Here is a 17,593-nt window from a genome sequence, read left to right as displayed (position 1 = left end):
TTCATGAAATGTATCATATGCTATTTTGATACCTAGAAATACTAACCTGGTTCGTTATGATGTTTGTCTTCATTTGTAAGATTCTCAGGCGGGTCCATCTGACAATTGCATTCATTACTTCTCGGTGCAACTCTGTAAAACTGCCCAGAAAATGTTTTATAAAGAGCAACATAGTATTTGGATCCGCTTGTTGAATCAAGTAAGCATTTGTGGATAGCGTTTTCCCCAGCTAAATATTGCCGTCTGGTTTTGAAATCTGGGGGCTGTTTTTTCCTTACTAATTGTGTAAACAATTTCCATTCCGTTTCCATTTTCTCCTCATGTATATGAACACAGAGGACATAAATCGGAACTTGAAAACGAGTTGCTATAGCAAAAATCTCCAAGTCCCCCAAATTCAATCCGTCTTCAATCCGATCGGCAAAAAAATTGGCACTTTCTTTGACTATTGTTGTATTGAATTTTAAAAAGTCAAAAGTTCGGTGACTACGGTACCTGAAATTCCTCAAACAATCCGAATCTGTGTTTTCCTTCTCCTGCATTAACAACGAGCCGTATATGTCTGGATTTTCCCTGATCTCTGCTACAGTTTCCGACATTATCATTAAGTATGAATGTTCATTGCCAAATATTTCCTTGCTGATGCAACGATAAAGAGAATGAGTATAATCGCTCATTCTATCTAACAAACGCTGTTCCATATCTTTTCGCTCTGTGATGAGAAGCATTTCAGAAAACATTGGAATAACTTTTACTTCATGCCGGTCATCATCACTAAACAATTCTTCTTTGGGTTTTTCTGGGAAAAATGTCACTAGTGGCCAATGCTTTTTTGAGTATAACACTCTGACTGCATTTCCTTCACCTAAGTATAAACAAAAAACATTATTTTTACCTTCAGATAATATAACGTCCATAAGAATTGTAAGATCTACAAGTATCAGATCGTGATAAAATATCAAAACATATCTCCATCATAGGTTGATATGTTAATAAAGAAGGGATCCCATGACACTTTATATGAAATATGTAGAATGCTGCAATTCTAATTGACTGGAAACCCAACATATCTACGTAAAACAGCAAAAATATAAGTTGAACGTTTGTTTTCATTTCTAGTTGGTCTTTAATGGATGTTTAAAAATATATCTTGACACTTGTAGGAAGAAATGAAGTTAGGGATTTTTAAATAACATTTTATTCGGCTATTTAAACAAGAGGCCCATAGACCACATCGCTCACCTGAGTCACCTTGGCTCATGTTTAAAGATTTCCCTCATATATTCGCATGTAAAACTTTGATCCCTATTGTGACCCCAACCTACTCCCGGGGGTCATGGTTTTTAGAAACTTGAATCTGCATTATGTCAGGAAGCTTTCATGTAAATGTAAACTTTTCTGTCACAGTGATTTTTCAGAAGAAGATTTTTAATGATTTTCCCTAATTGGCAGTATATATTTGTACGTAAAAGTTTGATCCCTACTGTGGCCTCATCTTACCCCCGGGAACCACGGTTTTTACAAATTTGAATCTGCACTATGCCAGGAAGTTTTCGTGCAAATGTAAACTTCTTTGGCCCAATGGTTCTTAAGGAGAAAAATTTTAAAGCTTTTTTCTATTTATTAGTTATGTAAAACTTTGATCCCCTATTATGGCCCCATCCAACCCCAGGGGTCATGAGTTTAATAAACTTACATCTGCACTATGTCAGAAAGTTTTCGTGTAAATCTCAGCTTTTATGGCTCAGTTGTTCTTGAGAAGATTTTTCAAGATTTTCCCTACAGATTTTTATGTAAAAATTTGATCCCATATTGTCGCCTCATCTTAACCCTGGGGGCCATGATTTTACCAAACTTGAATTTGCGCTATGTTAGGAAACTTTCATGTAAATTTCCACTTTCCTGGCCGAGTAGGTTTTAAGAAGATTTTTTAAAGATTTTCCCTATGTATTTGTATATAAAACTTTGATCCCCTATTGTCGCCCATCTTACTCCTGGGGGTCATGATTTTAACAAACTTGAATCTGCACAATGTCATAAAGCTTTCATGTAAATTTCAGCTCTTCTGGCCCAGTGGTTCTTGAGAAGAACATTTTCAAATGACCCCACCCTATTTTTGCATTTTTGTGATTATTTCACCTTTGAAGGGAGCATGGCCCTTCATTTGAACAAACTTAATAGCCCTTCACCCAAGAATGATTTTGGCCAAGTTTGGTTATAATTGGCCTAGTGGTTCTGGAGAAGAAGTCGAAAATGTAAAACGTTTACAGACAGACGGACAAACGACGGACAACAGGCGATCAGAAAAGCTCACTTGAGCTTTCAGCTCAGGTGGGCTAAAAGTAGAGTCGTCAGATCTAAATTTTGTACAGAAAAGTTGAAATATCATTTGAAAGATTTTTAAGGGGGTGGATCTGTAGCGCTCTGGTCCATCCATTTCTGCAGAGAGCTACATTTCTGCAGGTACAATTTAACATGAGCGCAAGTATCTCAAGGAAAACACATAACATTTTGAATCGAATGCATAAAACACCTGTACTTTGTGAGATGGTTGCTTCTCATTCACACAATTCGATAGTAAGTTCTCTCTGAACCATTCCTTTTCTAAAATGCACTGAACAAAGAGGGAAAATGCATTCTTCCTTCCATGGTTGTACATCTCAGAGAAACACTGTATTGAATTGCAGGCCACAATACAAAATGCAACAAGAAAACCTATTGACACAAGCATCAAATTCGGCTGCAACAATATGGGAATTATTTCGTTTTTAATGAAAGTAACTTATGAATATAGAAAAACAAATCAAATAAAATCAAATGTAAAACGAAGAGAAAATTGAATAATACTACAAACTCATTGCTTGAAATAAAAGCAAATTGTGTTTTCAATTCGAGAGTAAATGAAAGGTGAAGATAACGAACAGTGATCAATCTCACAACTCCTACAAGCAATACAAAATAGATAGCTGGGCAAACACGGACCCCTGGACACACCAGAGGTGGGATCAGGTGCCTAGGAGGAGTAAGCATCCCCTGTTGACCGTCATACCCGCCGTGAGCCCCATATCCTGATCAGGTAAACGGAGTTATCCGCAGTCAAAATCAGTATGCCAAGAACGGCTTAACAATCGGTATGAAACACGTCAGACAGCATTTGACCCAATGCGAGGTTGTATTGACGACCTAGATCGTTATAACGACCATAGAATTTGCGAAATGCTGACTTCAGTCGAGACTGTTGAAATCCCTGTACCACCAACTTGTTTGTCAGTAGCTTACCTCGATTTATAAACTGACTATACCCAGAACAAGCTCTTGCATATCGAATCAGTTGAGATATATAAACACCATATGCAGGTGATAATGGAATATTGCTACATAAATGTGGGAAGTTGACGATGGAGAAGCTGAAATAATCCCGTTTGTCATACAGTTGAGTTGTCAGTTTGCCGTTAATGTCTACTTTCAATAAAATATCTAAGTATGAAGCAGAAGTGGACGACTCTGTGGTGTCCTTTATTTCGAGCTCACAGGGATACGAATTAACAGATTCCGTATATCGAAAATTATTGTACAGTTGTTATTTATCGAAATCGTGATTAAATATATGTAAATACCGTAATTCATATTGTTGAATAATCAAATACTAATGATGGCTTTGAATATATATAATCAAGTTCGTCATTTATAGTGTAGGCCCGCAGTAAACCACGGTCGTCTTCTCACTCGACTCCTGGCAGTCGATGGTTAACACCATGACGTATTTGTCTAATTCTACTATATTGTTTTTCCACAATCTATCATTTTAATTTCACTCGTCATGTATCTAAGCTAACCTTTTTAATACTCATTTGACCATTATCTTACTTCTACTTTTCTCGCACCTTTCAACAATATGCGAATATATTTTAAAAGAAACAAAACAAAGAAACTGTGAATGAGTGTCCAAGGTGTCACGTTAGAAGCGATGGAAAATCTGCACATAGATGAACATTATCTGAAGTATAGTTATGGATCTGATAGCAATGTTCAGTATCAGAAGAGACCTTGTCAACGATGTACATGTATAATGCTGTGTACATCAATATTTCTTAACTCTACAATTGTTATAGATTATGGTATAATACATGATGGGGTTACATTATATCTGTCTATTATATGCACATTGCATGTATTTAATTTTATGAATCAGACTAAAAATGTAAATTTTTGTGTTTCTGTTAACATCTAAGTCAAAACTGAAGTAGGCTGGTAGAATATACATTATAATTTTTTTCTCAAACTTTTATTTTCAAAAGAACACTAAGAGACAATCTAATCACAATCTATAATTTTAAAGTTACAGGTACATTAACATATTTGATTTGAGGGGCTCAGTTTTTACAGTTAATGGTACTTTTAAATATGCTTGATATTAATTACTTTGAAATTAGTACAAGTGGGAACTTCAAAACAATGTTTATTGAAAAATCTCTTTAACAATAGATATTTTATTTTAAATTCTAGGGTAGGAGGTATAATTTTAAAACAGTGGAAACACAGTAATTTTCATTTTAGGCTCCATTGTCATTAAACATAATGCAAGGATTTTGTAAAGAACTGAATTTTTATCTCAAAATGCTCCATATAGATAGGTTGAAGGTTGTTAAAACTTAGTAAATGAAAATTGTTTTTTTTTTATTTGATATCATTGTTTTATTTTTTACCTTCAAAACATAAAACTTGTAGTGAAGGACTGAAGCTTAATCAAGATAAATAAAATTTAATTAAAGTAAAGGTCATATTCAAAGTCACTTCTTTTTTACAAATAGATCGATAGAAACCCAGTGAATGAAAGTCATGTTTAAGGTCGCATTCACATGTAAGGTCAAATACATTTCATGCAAATGATGTTTTTATTATGTTACACATGTTAAATCTTGCACAAAAGTCAATCTCATGAAATAATGTTCCGGGATGAGGTTAAATTTATATATTACTATACTGTATCTATTTCTACTTCAGTAATTCTACAAGATCCCTCAAACATTTAGACAGCTTTGATTGTTATGGATTTTGAAATCTTATGTACATTGTTAAAAAAATCTTTGTAGATTGTTTCATCTACAAGATATTAAAGGTAGCTCACTACACCAAGGCTCATATCACAAGTTAGCAATTTGAATGTTTTGTGAAATTGTTTTTATCGATTGATTTGGTTGCATGTCTATCATTGTGGTTCAGTGAATAAAGCATTGGGCTGGTGAACCTTAGATCCTGAGTTCAAATCCGCCATAAGCTGTTTTTCATAGTTAATGATATCAATTTTTAAAATCATGTTATTTTTATCCAAAATGACATATTGTCTGCCTTTTTGACATATATACTTCTGATGTATCATATCCTTCATGATGAAATCATTTTTGTGCTGATTTGAAAAAACTCTTTAAGTTGTAGTGAGCCACCTTAACTCTCCTTGAAAGAAGATTGGTGTATTGCTTTGCACATATTGGTCTATCTCTCAGTTGGTTCATAGACAGACATGGTATTAGAAAAGACTTTTCTGTATAGGTTTCCTAAAGCAGGCTGATGTATCTTAGTACATAACCCCTATTCAATTTTAGGACACTTGGTTAAAGGAGTTGGAGTAACATAAATATACTTAACGATCAGGAGATCAGATTTATGTGGTCAAACATGTGGATTATTTTGAAATTGTGCATATTGATACAGTTTTGGTGTATAATTACTATGATTTGTATAAGATACTTTGAATTACCAATTTCAAAATTAGTATTTATCAAAATTTTCTTAAAATTAGAATGTTTTTTTCTTTGGTATTGATATAATTGTTGGTATGGTATGTGAAATTCATTGTGTGGTGGATTTGATCGACTTTGTCAGATTTCCTAATGGTAGTCTCTTCGCATCCCTTGTCGAAATGGACAATATTATTTGCCGAGCTCAATATTTTTATGAGTTGACCATATATGACAGAGCTTTTACTAAATGAACACAAAACCCTCAAACTTGGCCTACCTTGGAAGACTGATGGCTCTGAACATAAGGAAAAAATGCAGAATCAGCTATTTTTTGGGGGGTACCCATAATTAAGGCATCGGTACTCGTATGATAAAATATCTTCACCTCATTTTTAGTTTGATTTATAGCATAGAGGAGGTACTTTTTTAAGTCTGTCCAGAATTGGACTGCCTATCTCAGTTATCTATATTTCGGGTATCGAAAATAGCTGAAAAAGCTGTATTTTGGCTTGATAATTGAGACCAATATGCCTGGAATAGGTGGCGCTGTATAAAAAGAACATGCATGGATATTTCACTGAAATATTTTGTAAATGGAGATAGAACCCATAGGTGATTCTCCATGTAAAATATCACAAGGATTGGTAACATGTGCTTCTGGACTGTTTTGCATGGTTTTATCTGAGACAAGCACTTAACATGTTTTTCTCATTATCCGATTACATAAAGAGGGGGTTGTAAGTGATACTTTCTTGGTATGACGACAGTAACAATTGGGCTATTCTAAACTTTAAAGATTTATGAAAGGATCGCTCATGATCTTTTCCCTGATCTGTATACGTGGAAAAAGATTTCTAAAAAACAAAAACGGAACTACCTAACCTTTTGACATCGGTGCAACATAAGGTGGGACCTGGAGACAATTGCAACCACTTTTTGAAACAATTCTATCAAAACATCCACTTTGTGAGTTGTAGAGAATGGTTATGTAATATCTGCATTTGGAACTTCTTGCACTATTGTGTTTGCTGGGTTGAAATAAGCTCCAACGATACTCGCTCTTGGAATACTTAAACACATATACAGGAACTCCTGTCCAGTCAGCAATCATTTCAAAAGCTTTGTCCAGATCATCTTGTGGAAGGCTGTAACACAAATCTCCAGTTATAGGTAACAAGACAATCTGTATACATATGAAATACAATGTACTCATGTGAAAATCTGAGATACTCTTGGAGACCTGTGACAATATGGCATATTCAAAATCAATTAACATGATGTTGTATTGTGATTATGAAAAAATGAAAATACGAAAAATAAGGAAAACCACAATAGGAATACATGGAGGGATGAAAACAGTTAATGTTTATTCATAATTTCTATTATGTTAACCTGTCATACAGATAGCAAAATAAATAAATAATGATGATAACCTCTATCGTAAAAATATCATGTACATGTATTACGTTTTCCATGATACCTTTTATTGAACAATAATATAGATATGTTTGACCAAACATTAAGCCATATAAGAAACAGCAGCTACATCTGACCTTATGGGCAAATCTACATTTTCTTTTCCAAATATCTCTTTACTCATGCAGTTTTCAAGCGTGCTCCCTCCTCCATCTATAGCATCTAACATTTTCCTTTCCTCATCCAATATTTCTATTATCTTTTCGATGTCATTCGGTGGATGAATGTATGAGTCAGCACCCGTTTCATCTTTTTCAGTGTAACCACTATTTAAATGTTGAAAATGTTGATGACGTTTGTGTCGTTTGGATGGACAGCAGGATTTCAAATCTATAAAGTAAATATTATCTTCAATTTGAAAATTAAAATAGTAGATTGAAAAAAAGTCCAAGTATCATGTTTTAATGTACATCAAAGCTGATATGACCTCAGAAATACGCAGTAGCTTTTCCCTTCACTGTATTACTCAATACGTTTCTCCTATATATCTAACATGGCCCATATCGCTCTCCTGTTAACATAATTTTCTTATTGCTTGTTACTGTATAATGTTTTTTTTTTGCGCATCAGAAATTTTGCAAAAATACCCCCAAAACACTATTATTTTTTTTAATCCAGTAGTTCTTTGTTTGCGATTCTCCAAGTCGAAATTTAGAGTTACAAATTAATTGGCGGGTTTCAATTTTATACGGTGCAGACATTATGTGTGTAATCACTCTACAAATTAGCAGGTGCATATACATAGTTTTAGCGCCTGGCCACTGTTTAAGATAATTAGTACTATATTCGAGGTTGTGAGTTTCTACTCACCGAGTTATTCATATCTTGTAAGATATGGTACTCAGCCGATGTAATTTTATGCGAATTTTATTGTTTGCAATTCAAAAATACCCGCAAAGAAAGCGAAAAATGGATTATAGCAAAACAAAAACAACAAAAAACCGTTATACGGTACCTTGACAAATTGTACATAACATTTTAAAAACTTTTTCCAATATACTACTATGTGAAACCTTAAACTCTCTTGTGGCCCTCATCCTGGCGACGGGGATCATGGTTTAGAGAAATGCAGAGCTTCAATAAACAAGGACTTTTGTATATACATGTATCTTTAAAATCCCGTTATCCACCCACTCAGAATATTAGGGTCATTATGTGACAAATTCAACCAGCATTCTATTTGCTTGCACATAAACTATCACACTGTACTCCTGCTGTTTTGAGAAGTTATCTGTGTATTATTTTGTGGTTTAACACCTATTGATGACCCAACCTGGCTTAATGAGTCATTTTATAAACAAACTCAAATCTATGAAAATAAAGATGCAATTTGACATAATAAAGGTGAAGATAACGGACAGTGATCAATTTCACAACTCCTATATGCAATACAAAATAGAGTTGGGCAACCACGGACCCCTGGATATACCGGAGGTGGGATCAGGTGCCTAGGAGGAGTAAGCATCTATGTCGACCGGTCACACCTGCCGTGGGCCCCTTGATCAGGTAAACGGAGTTATCCTTAGTCAAAATCAGTGTGCCAAGAAGGGCCCAAAAATAGGTATGAAACAAGTCAGACATCATTTGACCCAATGATAAGTTGTATTGGCAAGCTAGATCATTATAACGACCATAGAATTTGCGAAAAGATGACTTTAAACGAGACTGTTGAAACCCCTGCACCATCAACGTGTTTGTGAGTAGCCTGCCTCGATTTAAAAACTGACCAAACGCAGAACAAGCTCTTGTGTATCGAATCAGTTGAGAAATATAAACACCGTATGCAGGTGATAATGGAATGTTGCTACATACTGTACATAAATACGGGAAGTTGACGATGAAGAGGCTGAAATCATCCCGTTTGTCATAAAGTTGAGTTGTTAATTTGCCGTTAATATCTACTTTCAATAAAATATCTAAGTATGAAGCAGAAGTGGACGACTCTGGTGTCCTTCATTTCGAGTTCACAGGGATATATCGAATCGACATATGAATGGAAATTATTATTGTTAATAGATAAAGCGTCGTCGATATATCTAAATGTCGAATTGAAGGCCACAGCAAGAGATTTTTCTTCTCCTCACGTAGAAGTTTTTCAAAAAATTCTGCTTCATAAGAATATAGAAACAGGTTAGCAAACAAAAGAGCACAATTTGTTCCCATGGGAATTCCAACAAGCTGTTGGAAAAGTTGATCACCAAAGACTACGAAGATATTGTCAATGAGGAACTTCGGCATATTTTTCATTTCATCTTCAGAGTACTTGTACGTGGAATCAGAGTTGTGTTCTTTAGGTAAGTGAGATGAGATAGTTTCCCAGTTTACTTTCGGAGGGTCGGTGGTCTCTTCCCAGGTAAATTGTATCTGGGTTCTCTCTTCCACCAATAAAAAAAATTGGGCGCCACCAGATAACTGAAAAAGTGTTGAGTGTGGCGGAAAACAGCAAAACAATCAATGAAAACAAAACAATTCAGAGTACTTGTGCATGGAATCAGAGTGGTGTTGAGCAAAGTTATTTTTTGGATGACTGATCACTAGATAGGAATGTTTCCTTTTTCTATTTTTGTTGCAGAAGCAAGTGTCTATGATGTCAAAAAGTCTAGGCTTTATTTTTTTTAAGTGAGGAATGGTCTGTAAAGTGTTGATAAGTCCTACGTTTTTATGTTGTTGATTTGAGAAAATTTTGTGATTTCAAATTTACTAAGAGTTCTTAATTTTTAAAATCTACTATTTATGTACACCACGTATGGTATATGTAGTCGTACAGTACGTTTAATTGATTGATTGTATCTCTCAACGTCTCTCAAGAATTTTTACTCACATGGAAACGTCATGAAGACCGATGAAGGGCTTCAATTTTTGGCCTTTGCTCGGCGCTTACGACCATTGAGCAGTGAGGGTTCTTTAGCGTACCACACCTACTGTTACACGGGGCATCCGTTTTGAAGGTCATTTCCGAGGACCCGTGACATTCACACCTCATGCCGAACGTTTGGTGATGGAACTGTCACTACCTGTTTTAACGACTTAAAGTCAGTCGCGGTCGGATTTTAACACCGGCCTTCCCGCATGCGAGGCGAACGCTCTAACCTTTAGACCACCGCGACGGTACCAGTGCGTTTAAAGTTTCTCCTTCGCAACTGTTAATATTTTCGTGAGGAACAAATATTGGGGCTTGGTTTGTAAATTATTGTACCTTTATAGTTCTAAAGAACGTTTAAAAAACATTCTAACATATTTCTATGTAAACTTCAAGCCCATTTTATAGCATTACTCTGAGCTAAGGGGTCATGGTGTGAACAAATCTAAATGTACATTATTTACACGAGGATATCTATTGATTTAGAAAACTACAACAATGTGATTCTTGAAAAAATTTCTAAGAAAACAAATTTCCTATACATTCATTCCCTATACATTCAAATGTGAGATCTTAAACCCTCTTTTAGGTCCCGCCCTCATCCCAGGGATCATGATATGAATAATCTTAAATTTACACTAAACAAGACACTTTGTTAAACATCATACTGATTCTACGCACAATTATTCTAAAGTTCACATCGAAAAGATGTCGCAGTTCCTCATTGACAATATATACGTAGTTTTTGATGATCAGGTTTTCGAAGAGTGTGTTGGAATTCCCATGGCCACAAATCGTACTCTATATATATATATATATATATATATATATATATAAAGCACAAACTTAGGGAAGTCGTTGTGGGCTGGGGCGAAAATTTTCAGAACCTAGTTGTGATTATTTAGTGCTTTATATATATATATATATATATATATATATATATATATATATATATGGAATGAAAAATCTTCTAAAAGAAAAACAACCCGGTATGGTAATATAATCTTTTACCCAGTTTTCGTAGTCTATGTAGGTCAATATCATCATCCATAATCGGAAAGTTTCCAAGAAGTTTTGGTCTATCTCTCAGGCATGGACATTCCCGGTCCTGTAGTCTGCCTTTAAACAATACCTTTGAAATTTGCTGGAAAACAAAAGGAGACTCAAAAACAAACATATAGTTCCCAGATATTGGCAGAAATAGCTTTTCCCCTTTGTCTTTGTTTGTCAATACATAGACCTCTATGTTGTAAACGCTTGCGATGGCAATCAAATCTTCATGCGTTAAAGATTCCCAAGTAGTCAAATGTTTCTTGAAAGCTTTTTCGGCTAAGCTAGCAAATTTCTGTTCTTTTTTCTTTTCGTTTGATATAGCAGTCACAGCACTGTATTCATCCTTCGGAGTATATGCTTCAACATCAACAAACTGTTTGTAAACTTCCCGGAAATCATCTGCAGTAACGTGCATAGTCACAAGCTCTTTGATACCTACTGCAATTTCTTTGTCCCCATAAATCAATTGGCCGCAAAGCGAAAATATATTTGTTCCTGCCCCGATTGATTCTTGCATTAATTTTTCTTTTAACAGGAAGGAAGTTTGAAGGTCTTTAAAACTGTTCCGGAACCTTTTGTCAAGACATTTAATATGATTTGCATTCACTATTTCGACATCAAAGTCTCGTAGATCTGTTATGCAGCCTTTTATTCGCATGAAACATGGCTCTTCCCCACAGTAAGTAAAAAGCAGTATAAGCAGTTCATTTTTGTCATTCTCTTGTATTACAGGCTCAATTTGCAGTGCTTTAAGTGCCTTATCTCCATTTTCATACACCAGGAGGATACTTCTGCCTGTGATTTCGCTAACTGCATAAAGTTCTCGTATTGTTGGAGCAATTCCACTTTGTTTGATATTGTTTATATCTATTTTGACTCTTGCAATCCAAGAATCTACTGGTCTATGATGGACTGGCTTAAAGAGACTGAAATAGAACAAGTGCGTTTCTTCAAATTGTGACACAAATTGTCGACTATGAGTCGCCGTCTTCTGTATTGGAGTTAGACTCCCTACCACTGTGTAAAGTTCATCTTTGTCATGTCTGTGAGACATTAAACCGAACTGCCTTTTCAGACGCTGTAGCTGATCACCTGGGTTACTCATTTTTCCCTATGGCAAAGAAAGATGCCTGAAAGTAAAAACATATTTTCGTTGAAATGTACGAAAGTCCAGAAGGCTCATTCGAGATTCGAAATTCAAAATACGAGATTCGAAATTCAAAATACGAGATTCGAATTTCGAAATTCAAAATCCAAATTAACCAATCAAAATGTAGGTCACAATAGATTAAAGGTTAGAGGGTACATGCATATACATGTAAACTTAAAATATGACAGAAAGCTTATTCTTCTAATGTGTTTACCAAACAACGAAACATTTCTTCTAAAACTATAAATGGTTTGGTGTATGCTTAGCATGCAGACAGGCCCGTAGAAAGCGGGAAGGGAGGCGGACAGAAAACTTGTTCCAGCTCCCACATATTAATTCTGCACTGTATGTGATAACCAGGTCAAATAATGACGAATACACATCATGGTATACCTTAAAGTGAAATCGTATATGAAGCCTATCAACCGATGATATCCCTCCAACAATTGATTCTAGTTTGATTTTTTTCAGTTATCCATATATAAACAATAGAGGAAATTCGAACCATGAATATATATTTATCTCGGATTTATGTTGTTACTTTTTACATTTTTTAGGCTCCAGGGAGTTTAACTACGTGCGTGATAACGGCAGAATACTAATCTATCCACGTTTTATCTTATGCACTTGTTTCTGTAAAACACTTACGACCTCTGTATACTAATAATAACACATGTTAGTATACAGAAGTCGTAAGTGTTTTACAGAAACAAGTGCCTGTGACATGTACCACAGGAACTGGTAATTTTGTATGTAATATAATAATAGTAGGGGTCTATACCATATCACCTCCTAATATTTTTTAGGGGGTGATATAGTATAGAACCCTACTATTACTATTACGGACAAAATTACCGGTTCCTGAGATTATATACATACTTGAACATAGAACATAAAAATATGAATCAATGGGACAAGCTATTTTTTTTTTTTTAAACGTGGATAAATTAGTGTTCTGTGGTAATGACTAATGACGCATGAAACATAAACAAGTATAAAAAGAGACAACATAGATGGTGGAGAACTAATTATTCATAGTTCGAATTTCCTCTATTATTTACACCCTGGCGCATATAAAAAATGAACGGGTGAGGAAGATATTTGTACAGGTATCTGAAGTATGGACACTACTACCAACACCCCCCTTCTGATTTTTTCTGCGGCGATAAATTCTTCGAAATGTGTGGATTCCTTGTCGATCCCATCCCTATTTCGATTTATATATAATCGTTTCACGCTTTTTGTAAGCTTTAGAGATTGGCCTTCTACCAGTATAAAAGAATACAATTTGTTATACCAATAGAAGGCTAGGCCAATCCTCTAAAGCTTACAAAAAGCGTGAAACGATTATTTCAATCGAAATTGGGATCTGATAGACAAGGAATCCACACATTTCAGAGAAATTATCGCCAAAAAAAAAAAATTCAGAAAAAGGGGGGTGGGGGTGGTGGGGTGGTGGGTGTTGGTAGTAGTGTCGATAGTTAGTTTTCCCCTCACCTCCCCTCTTTTTGAAATTGCCGGCCGGCTACGGGTCTGGTTAAACACTCGATAATCAATACCGGAATTACATATGTAGTAGTGTACATTATAATTTTTCCTTCATACATGTAGTTCACAGGTGCTTGGGTTCACCCCCCCCCCCCCCCCCCCAATAAGCTACATGAGTTGAGTTATAAATATGTTTGTTGAACATCTCTTTAATGAATACATACCCAAAAAAGTCCAAAATAAATCAAAATAAGCCCTTTTCATAAATGTGTACCCTCACTTGGTATTAAATACAAAGGTTTATTTTGAGAACTTTATTTTGGCCTTTTGGGGTAGGAAAGACATTGTGACATGCATCAGAGAAATTTTGAGCAAAAATAATTAAATCAACTCCAGTAGACTAATCGGTTGATGGTGGCGAGGGTTGGGGTGGGTGGGGCTGAACCCATGCGCCTGTACCATTGTTAACTCAAATATGTACAGTTATATTCATGTAAAATAAAAGATAAAAATATGATCATTCAAGCAGGAAAAAAATGGTATGCGGGTAAACCTATAGATTAATTGAAAATCAGAATCCATTGCTACGGGGTGTCATCAGTTAATTTTATTCATATAACCTTCGATTCCACTTCAGTTAAAGTGTACTATTTGAGGTGTATTCGTACTGGTTCCACCCCCTCCCCGCTTTCTATGAACCTGACTTTGCATATAATGACATGATTTATAATGTCAACGTTTTGCCCATAATATGAATCAGAGGGATGCAAGATAATTTTTAAAACGTGGATATATTATTTTTCTGTCGTAATGACACATGTAGTTAAGCTTCCTGGACCCTAAAAAAATTGTAAAAAGAACATAGATCGCGGAGAGAAATATATATTCATGGTTCGAAATTCCTCTATTGTTTGTATATAATAGATAAGTACTTGACCTAAACACCCACAGCTACGGGCCTGTCTGCATGCTGAGCATACATCATAACATTTATAGTTTTAAAAGAAATGTTTCGTTTGGTAAACATATTAGAAGCTTTCTGTCATATTTTAAGTCTATGTGCATGTATTCTCTACCCTTTAATCTATTGTGACCTACATTTTGATTGGTTAATTTGGATTTTGAATTTCGAAATTCAAATCTCGTATTCTGAATTTCGAATCTCGTATTTTGAATTTCGAATCTCGAATGATCTTTCTGGGCTTTCGTAGAAATGGCCTAAACACGTGGAAAATAATGTTAATGTATATTTGACTTTATATTATTTTACGTCTCAATGAAAAAAAAAATTTACTCCAATATCAACCTCACCAGGTGCAGGTGAAGTGCAACAACATTTGACATGCATGGTGCTCCACCGGACAATGCACTAACTCACATCCTTCAGACCTGCAACTTGTGGAAGGTTAATCACTCATGACAAACCATACTTAGTCACCTATGATAATGTTAATGCCATGAAAATACAAAGTTACCCTGAATAGTTCTATCAGAATGGCGACCAACATTATCCCTAGCCATCAACCATCCCGTTGACTAACACCTGCCCCAGTACCACACCAGCGTGGACCGACCCTGTGTTCATAACTACTAAGCTTTACTGCTCCCCCGAAAACCAGCGACCACAAACTTTCCACTGTTTTATGTTTTACTGACACCTTGACATCCAGACATACACCGTTAACCGCTAGACCATTGTAAAAACTGAATGACTGATCTGAACACTTTGGTTGGACCACCTGATCAACCAGCCAAACTGGCACTGGCCCATATGTACATCTCACTTACTGAAGAACAGTGTGGAGTCCTGATATTGCTACCGAAGATGCTGGTTTCAATTGTCTGATCCTTCAATGATTTCGCATCAAGGCATGACGTCTTGCTTCACTAAGGAGAGTTTATCCGATATACTGAGTATATTCATATCTCACTTACGTTACCTAAAAAGATAATAAGCAATGAAATAATTTAGACCCTCCAGGTCAGATCGTCTTTCTACGGGATACGAAATCTGAAATTTCTGTAGACAGAGTCGTAATTTCTCTGAATATGCATTTCGTGTGAATCAGATTTCAGCAAAAGAAAACGGAATGTCAACCATCACTCACTTTACCGGTAACCCCAACTGGCCCTAACCTTATGAGGTATGGAATCTAAACATTATAGACAACTACTATAGTATACGTTTCCTCTAATTATGCGTTCAGAAAGAAAAGAGAATTTCAATCATTGATCATTTAAAATCCTCCTCCACAATTTGACCCTGGCCTCCTGCCTCTGAGGCATAGGGATATATTTTTTGGACATATTTATCCTCTATCTAACAGTGAAGTCGCTTGTCATTCAAAATGGGAAGCATAAAAAATTCTATAACAGTATTACAGAATTGTAAAGCATTACTATTTTGACCCCGCTTTAAGGCATAAACTTATATGTAGACCCCGGGGTCAAAATGTAAAATTTTGGCAAACAGTGTAATGGTCTTTTCAGATATGCATTCAGTCTACGTTCAATATTAGAAGATATAGGAAAATTTCAAAACATTAAGTAATTAATGTACTGTACAAAAATACTATTTAGCCCCGCCCTGGAGTCTGAACATCTGTCCCGGGAGCCAATATTTTTTTTAAAAATTTCTGAAAGTGAAGTTTTTATTTTGTGTCAACAAATGAAAGGAAAAAGAATTTAAAACATTACAGACATTAACACTATATGACTATGTTGGTCCCGCCCTAGAAACCTAATTCATACCACAGGGGCCGTTGAATTTACAATTCCCTGCTCTGAGAAACTTTAAATTGCATAACTTTTAATTAAGTTTCCATTTCAGATGTGCGGAATTACAGAAAAAAGAATTTTTAACAACACAGACATTACCACTGCTTGTCCGTGTCGGTCCTGCCCAAGGGATCATGGAATTTACAATATTAATAGAGGACTTTCTATTCTGCATAACTTATATGCTATCAGTTTTCTATTCAGATGTGCGTAACTAGAGAAAAAGATATTCGAACATTAGACATTGACAATATATGCCAAATTTGGGCCTACTCTAGCGACTGACACTCCCAGGGTTGGTCATGAAATTTTCAACTTTGATGGAACGCTGCCTGCTCTTCATAACTATGCATACATTTTTCCTTTCAGATGTGCGGAACCAGAGGAAAATAATTTCGAAAAATAGTCAAATTTTGACAATTTTTACCGTTTCTATGCATGTAGCTCCTAAAGAGTAAGTCACGTGAGGATCCGAGTTAGAATAGGTCCCCAATATCTCCCGGGACCCAGGTTAGGATAGGTCCTCAGTACCACTTCTCAGTATCCGGGTTAAAATAGGTCCTCAGCACCCAATCCCCCCCAGATCTGGATTAGAATAGTTTCTTTTGTACCCCTTGCTTGTCGTAAAAGGTGACTTTCGGATAAGACCGCAAAACCCGAGGTCCCGTGTAACAGAAGGTGTGGCACGATAAAGAAAACTCCCTGCTCAAAGGCCGTAAGCGCCGAGCATAGGCCTAAATTTTGCAGCCCTTTACCGTCAGCGGGAACGTCTCCATATGCGTGAAAAATTCTTGAAAGGAAACAATATACAACCAAATAACCTAAAAAGCAAAAGTGATGAAATTCATAATTTACCTTCCTTTTACCCCATTTACCACAGTTCACATTTTTTCTATTCTAGTTATCTACACCATAACTAATGGGTGGGGCCTTGATAAACCACAAGCAGACTTGCATCAGACGTAGAATTTCATTCTAAAATTTTAATATTGTATTAAGATTTAAAAGGGATAAAATCAATTTTACAACTTAACACATGCACCTGTT

The 17,593-nt window shown here is 35.6% G+C and overlaps 1 protein-coding gene across 6 annotated transcripts in view; it reads right to left on the bottom strand.

Moving 5' to 3' along the window:
• The window catches only part of LOC125675678 (uncharacterized), a 38,749-nt gene that overhangs the window by 6,737 nt on the left and 14,419 nt on the right, over window positions 1–17,593 (bottom strand). For 4 of the 6 annotated variants that reach the window (XM_048913458.2, XM_048913463.2, XM_048913462.2 and 1 more), the window contains 5 exons: window positions 15,557–15,708; window positions 11,089–12,260; window positions 7,295–7,547; window positions 6,624–6,886; window positions 47–865 (listed from right to left, as the gene is read on the bottom strand). In XM_048913458.2, coding sequence (XP_048769415.2) covers window positions 47–865; window positions 6,624–6,886; window positions 7,295–7,547; window positions 11,089–12,235 — 2,482 coding nt within the window. In that variant the 5' untranslated portion in view covers window positions 12,236–12,260; window positions 15,557–15,708. Of the gene's footprint in view, window positions 1–46; window positions 866–6,623; window positions 6,887–7,294; window positions 7,548–11,088; window positions 12,261–15,556; window positions 15,709–16,973; window positions 17,337–17,593 lie in introns of all 6 variants that reach the window. The other 2 variants (XM_056158141.1, XM_048913460.2) reach the window with 1 other exon arrangement.

Source organism: Ostrea edulis, chromosome 3, assembly GCF_947568905.1.
Source record: "Ostrea edulis chromosome 3, xbOstEdul1.1, whole genome shotgun sequence".
In the NCBI taxonomy this organism is placed as follows: Eukaryota; Metazoa; Mollusca; class Bivalvia; order Ostreida; family Ostreidae; genus Ostrea; species Ostrea edulis.
This window is presented reverse-complemented; position numbering and strand designations above follow the sequence as displayed.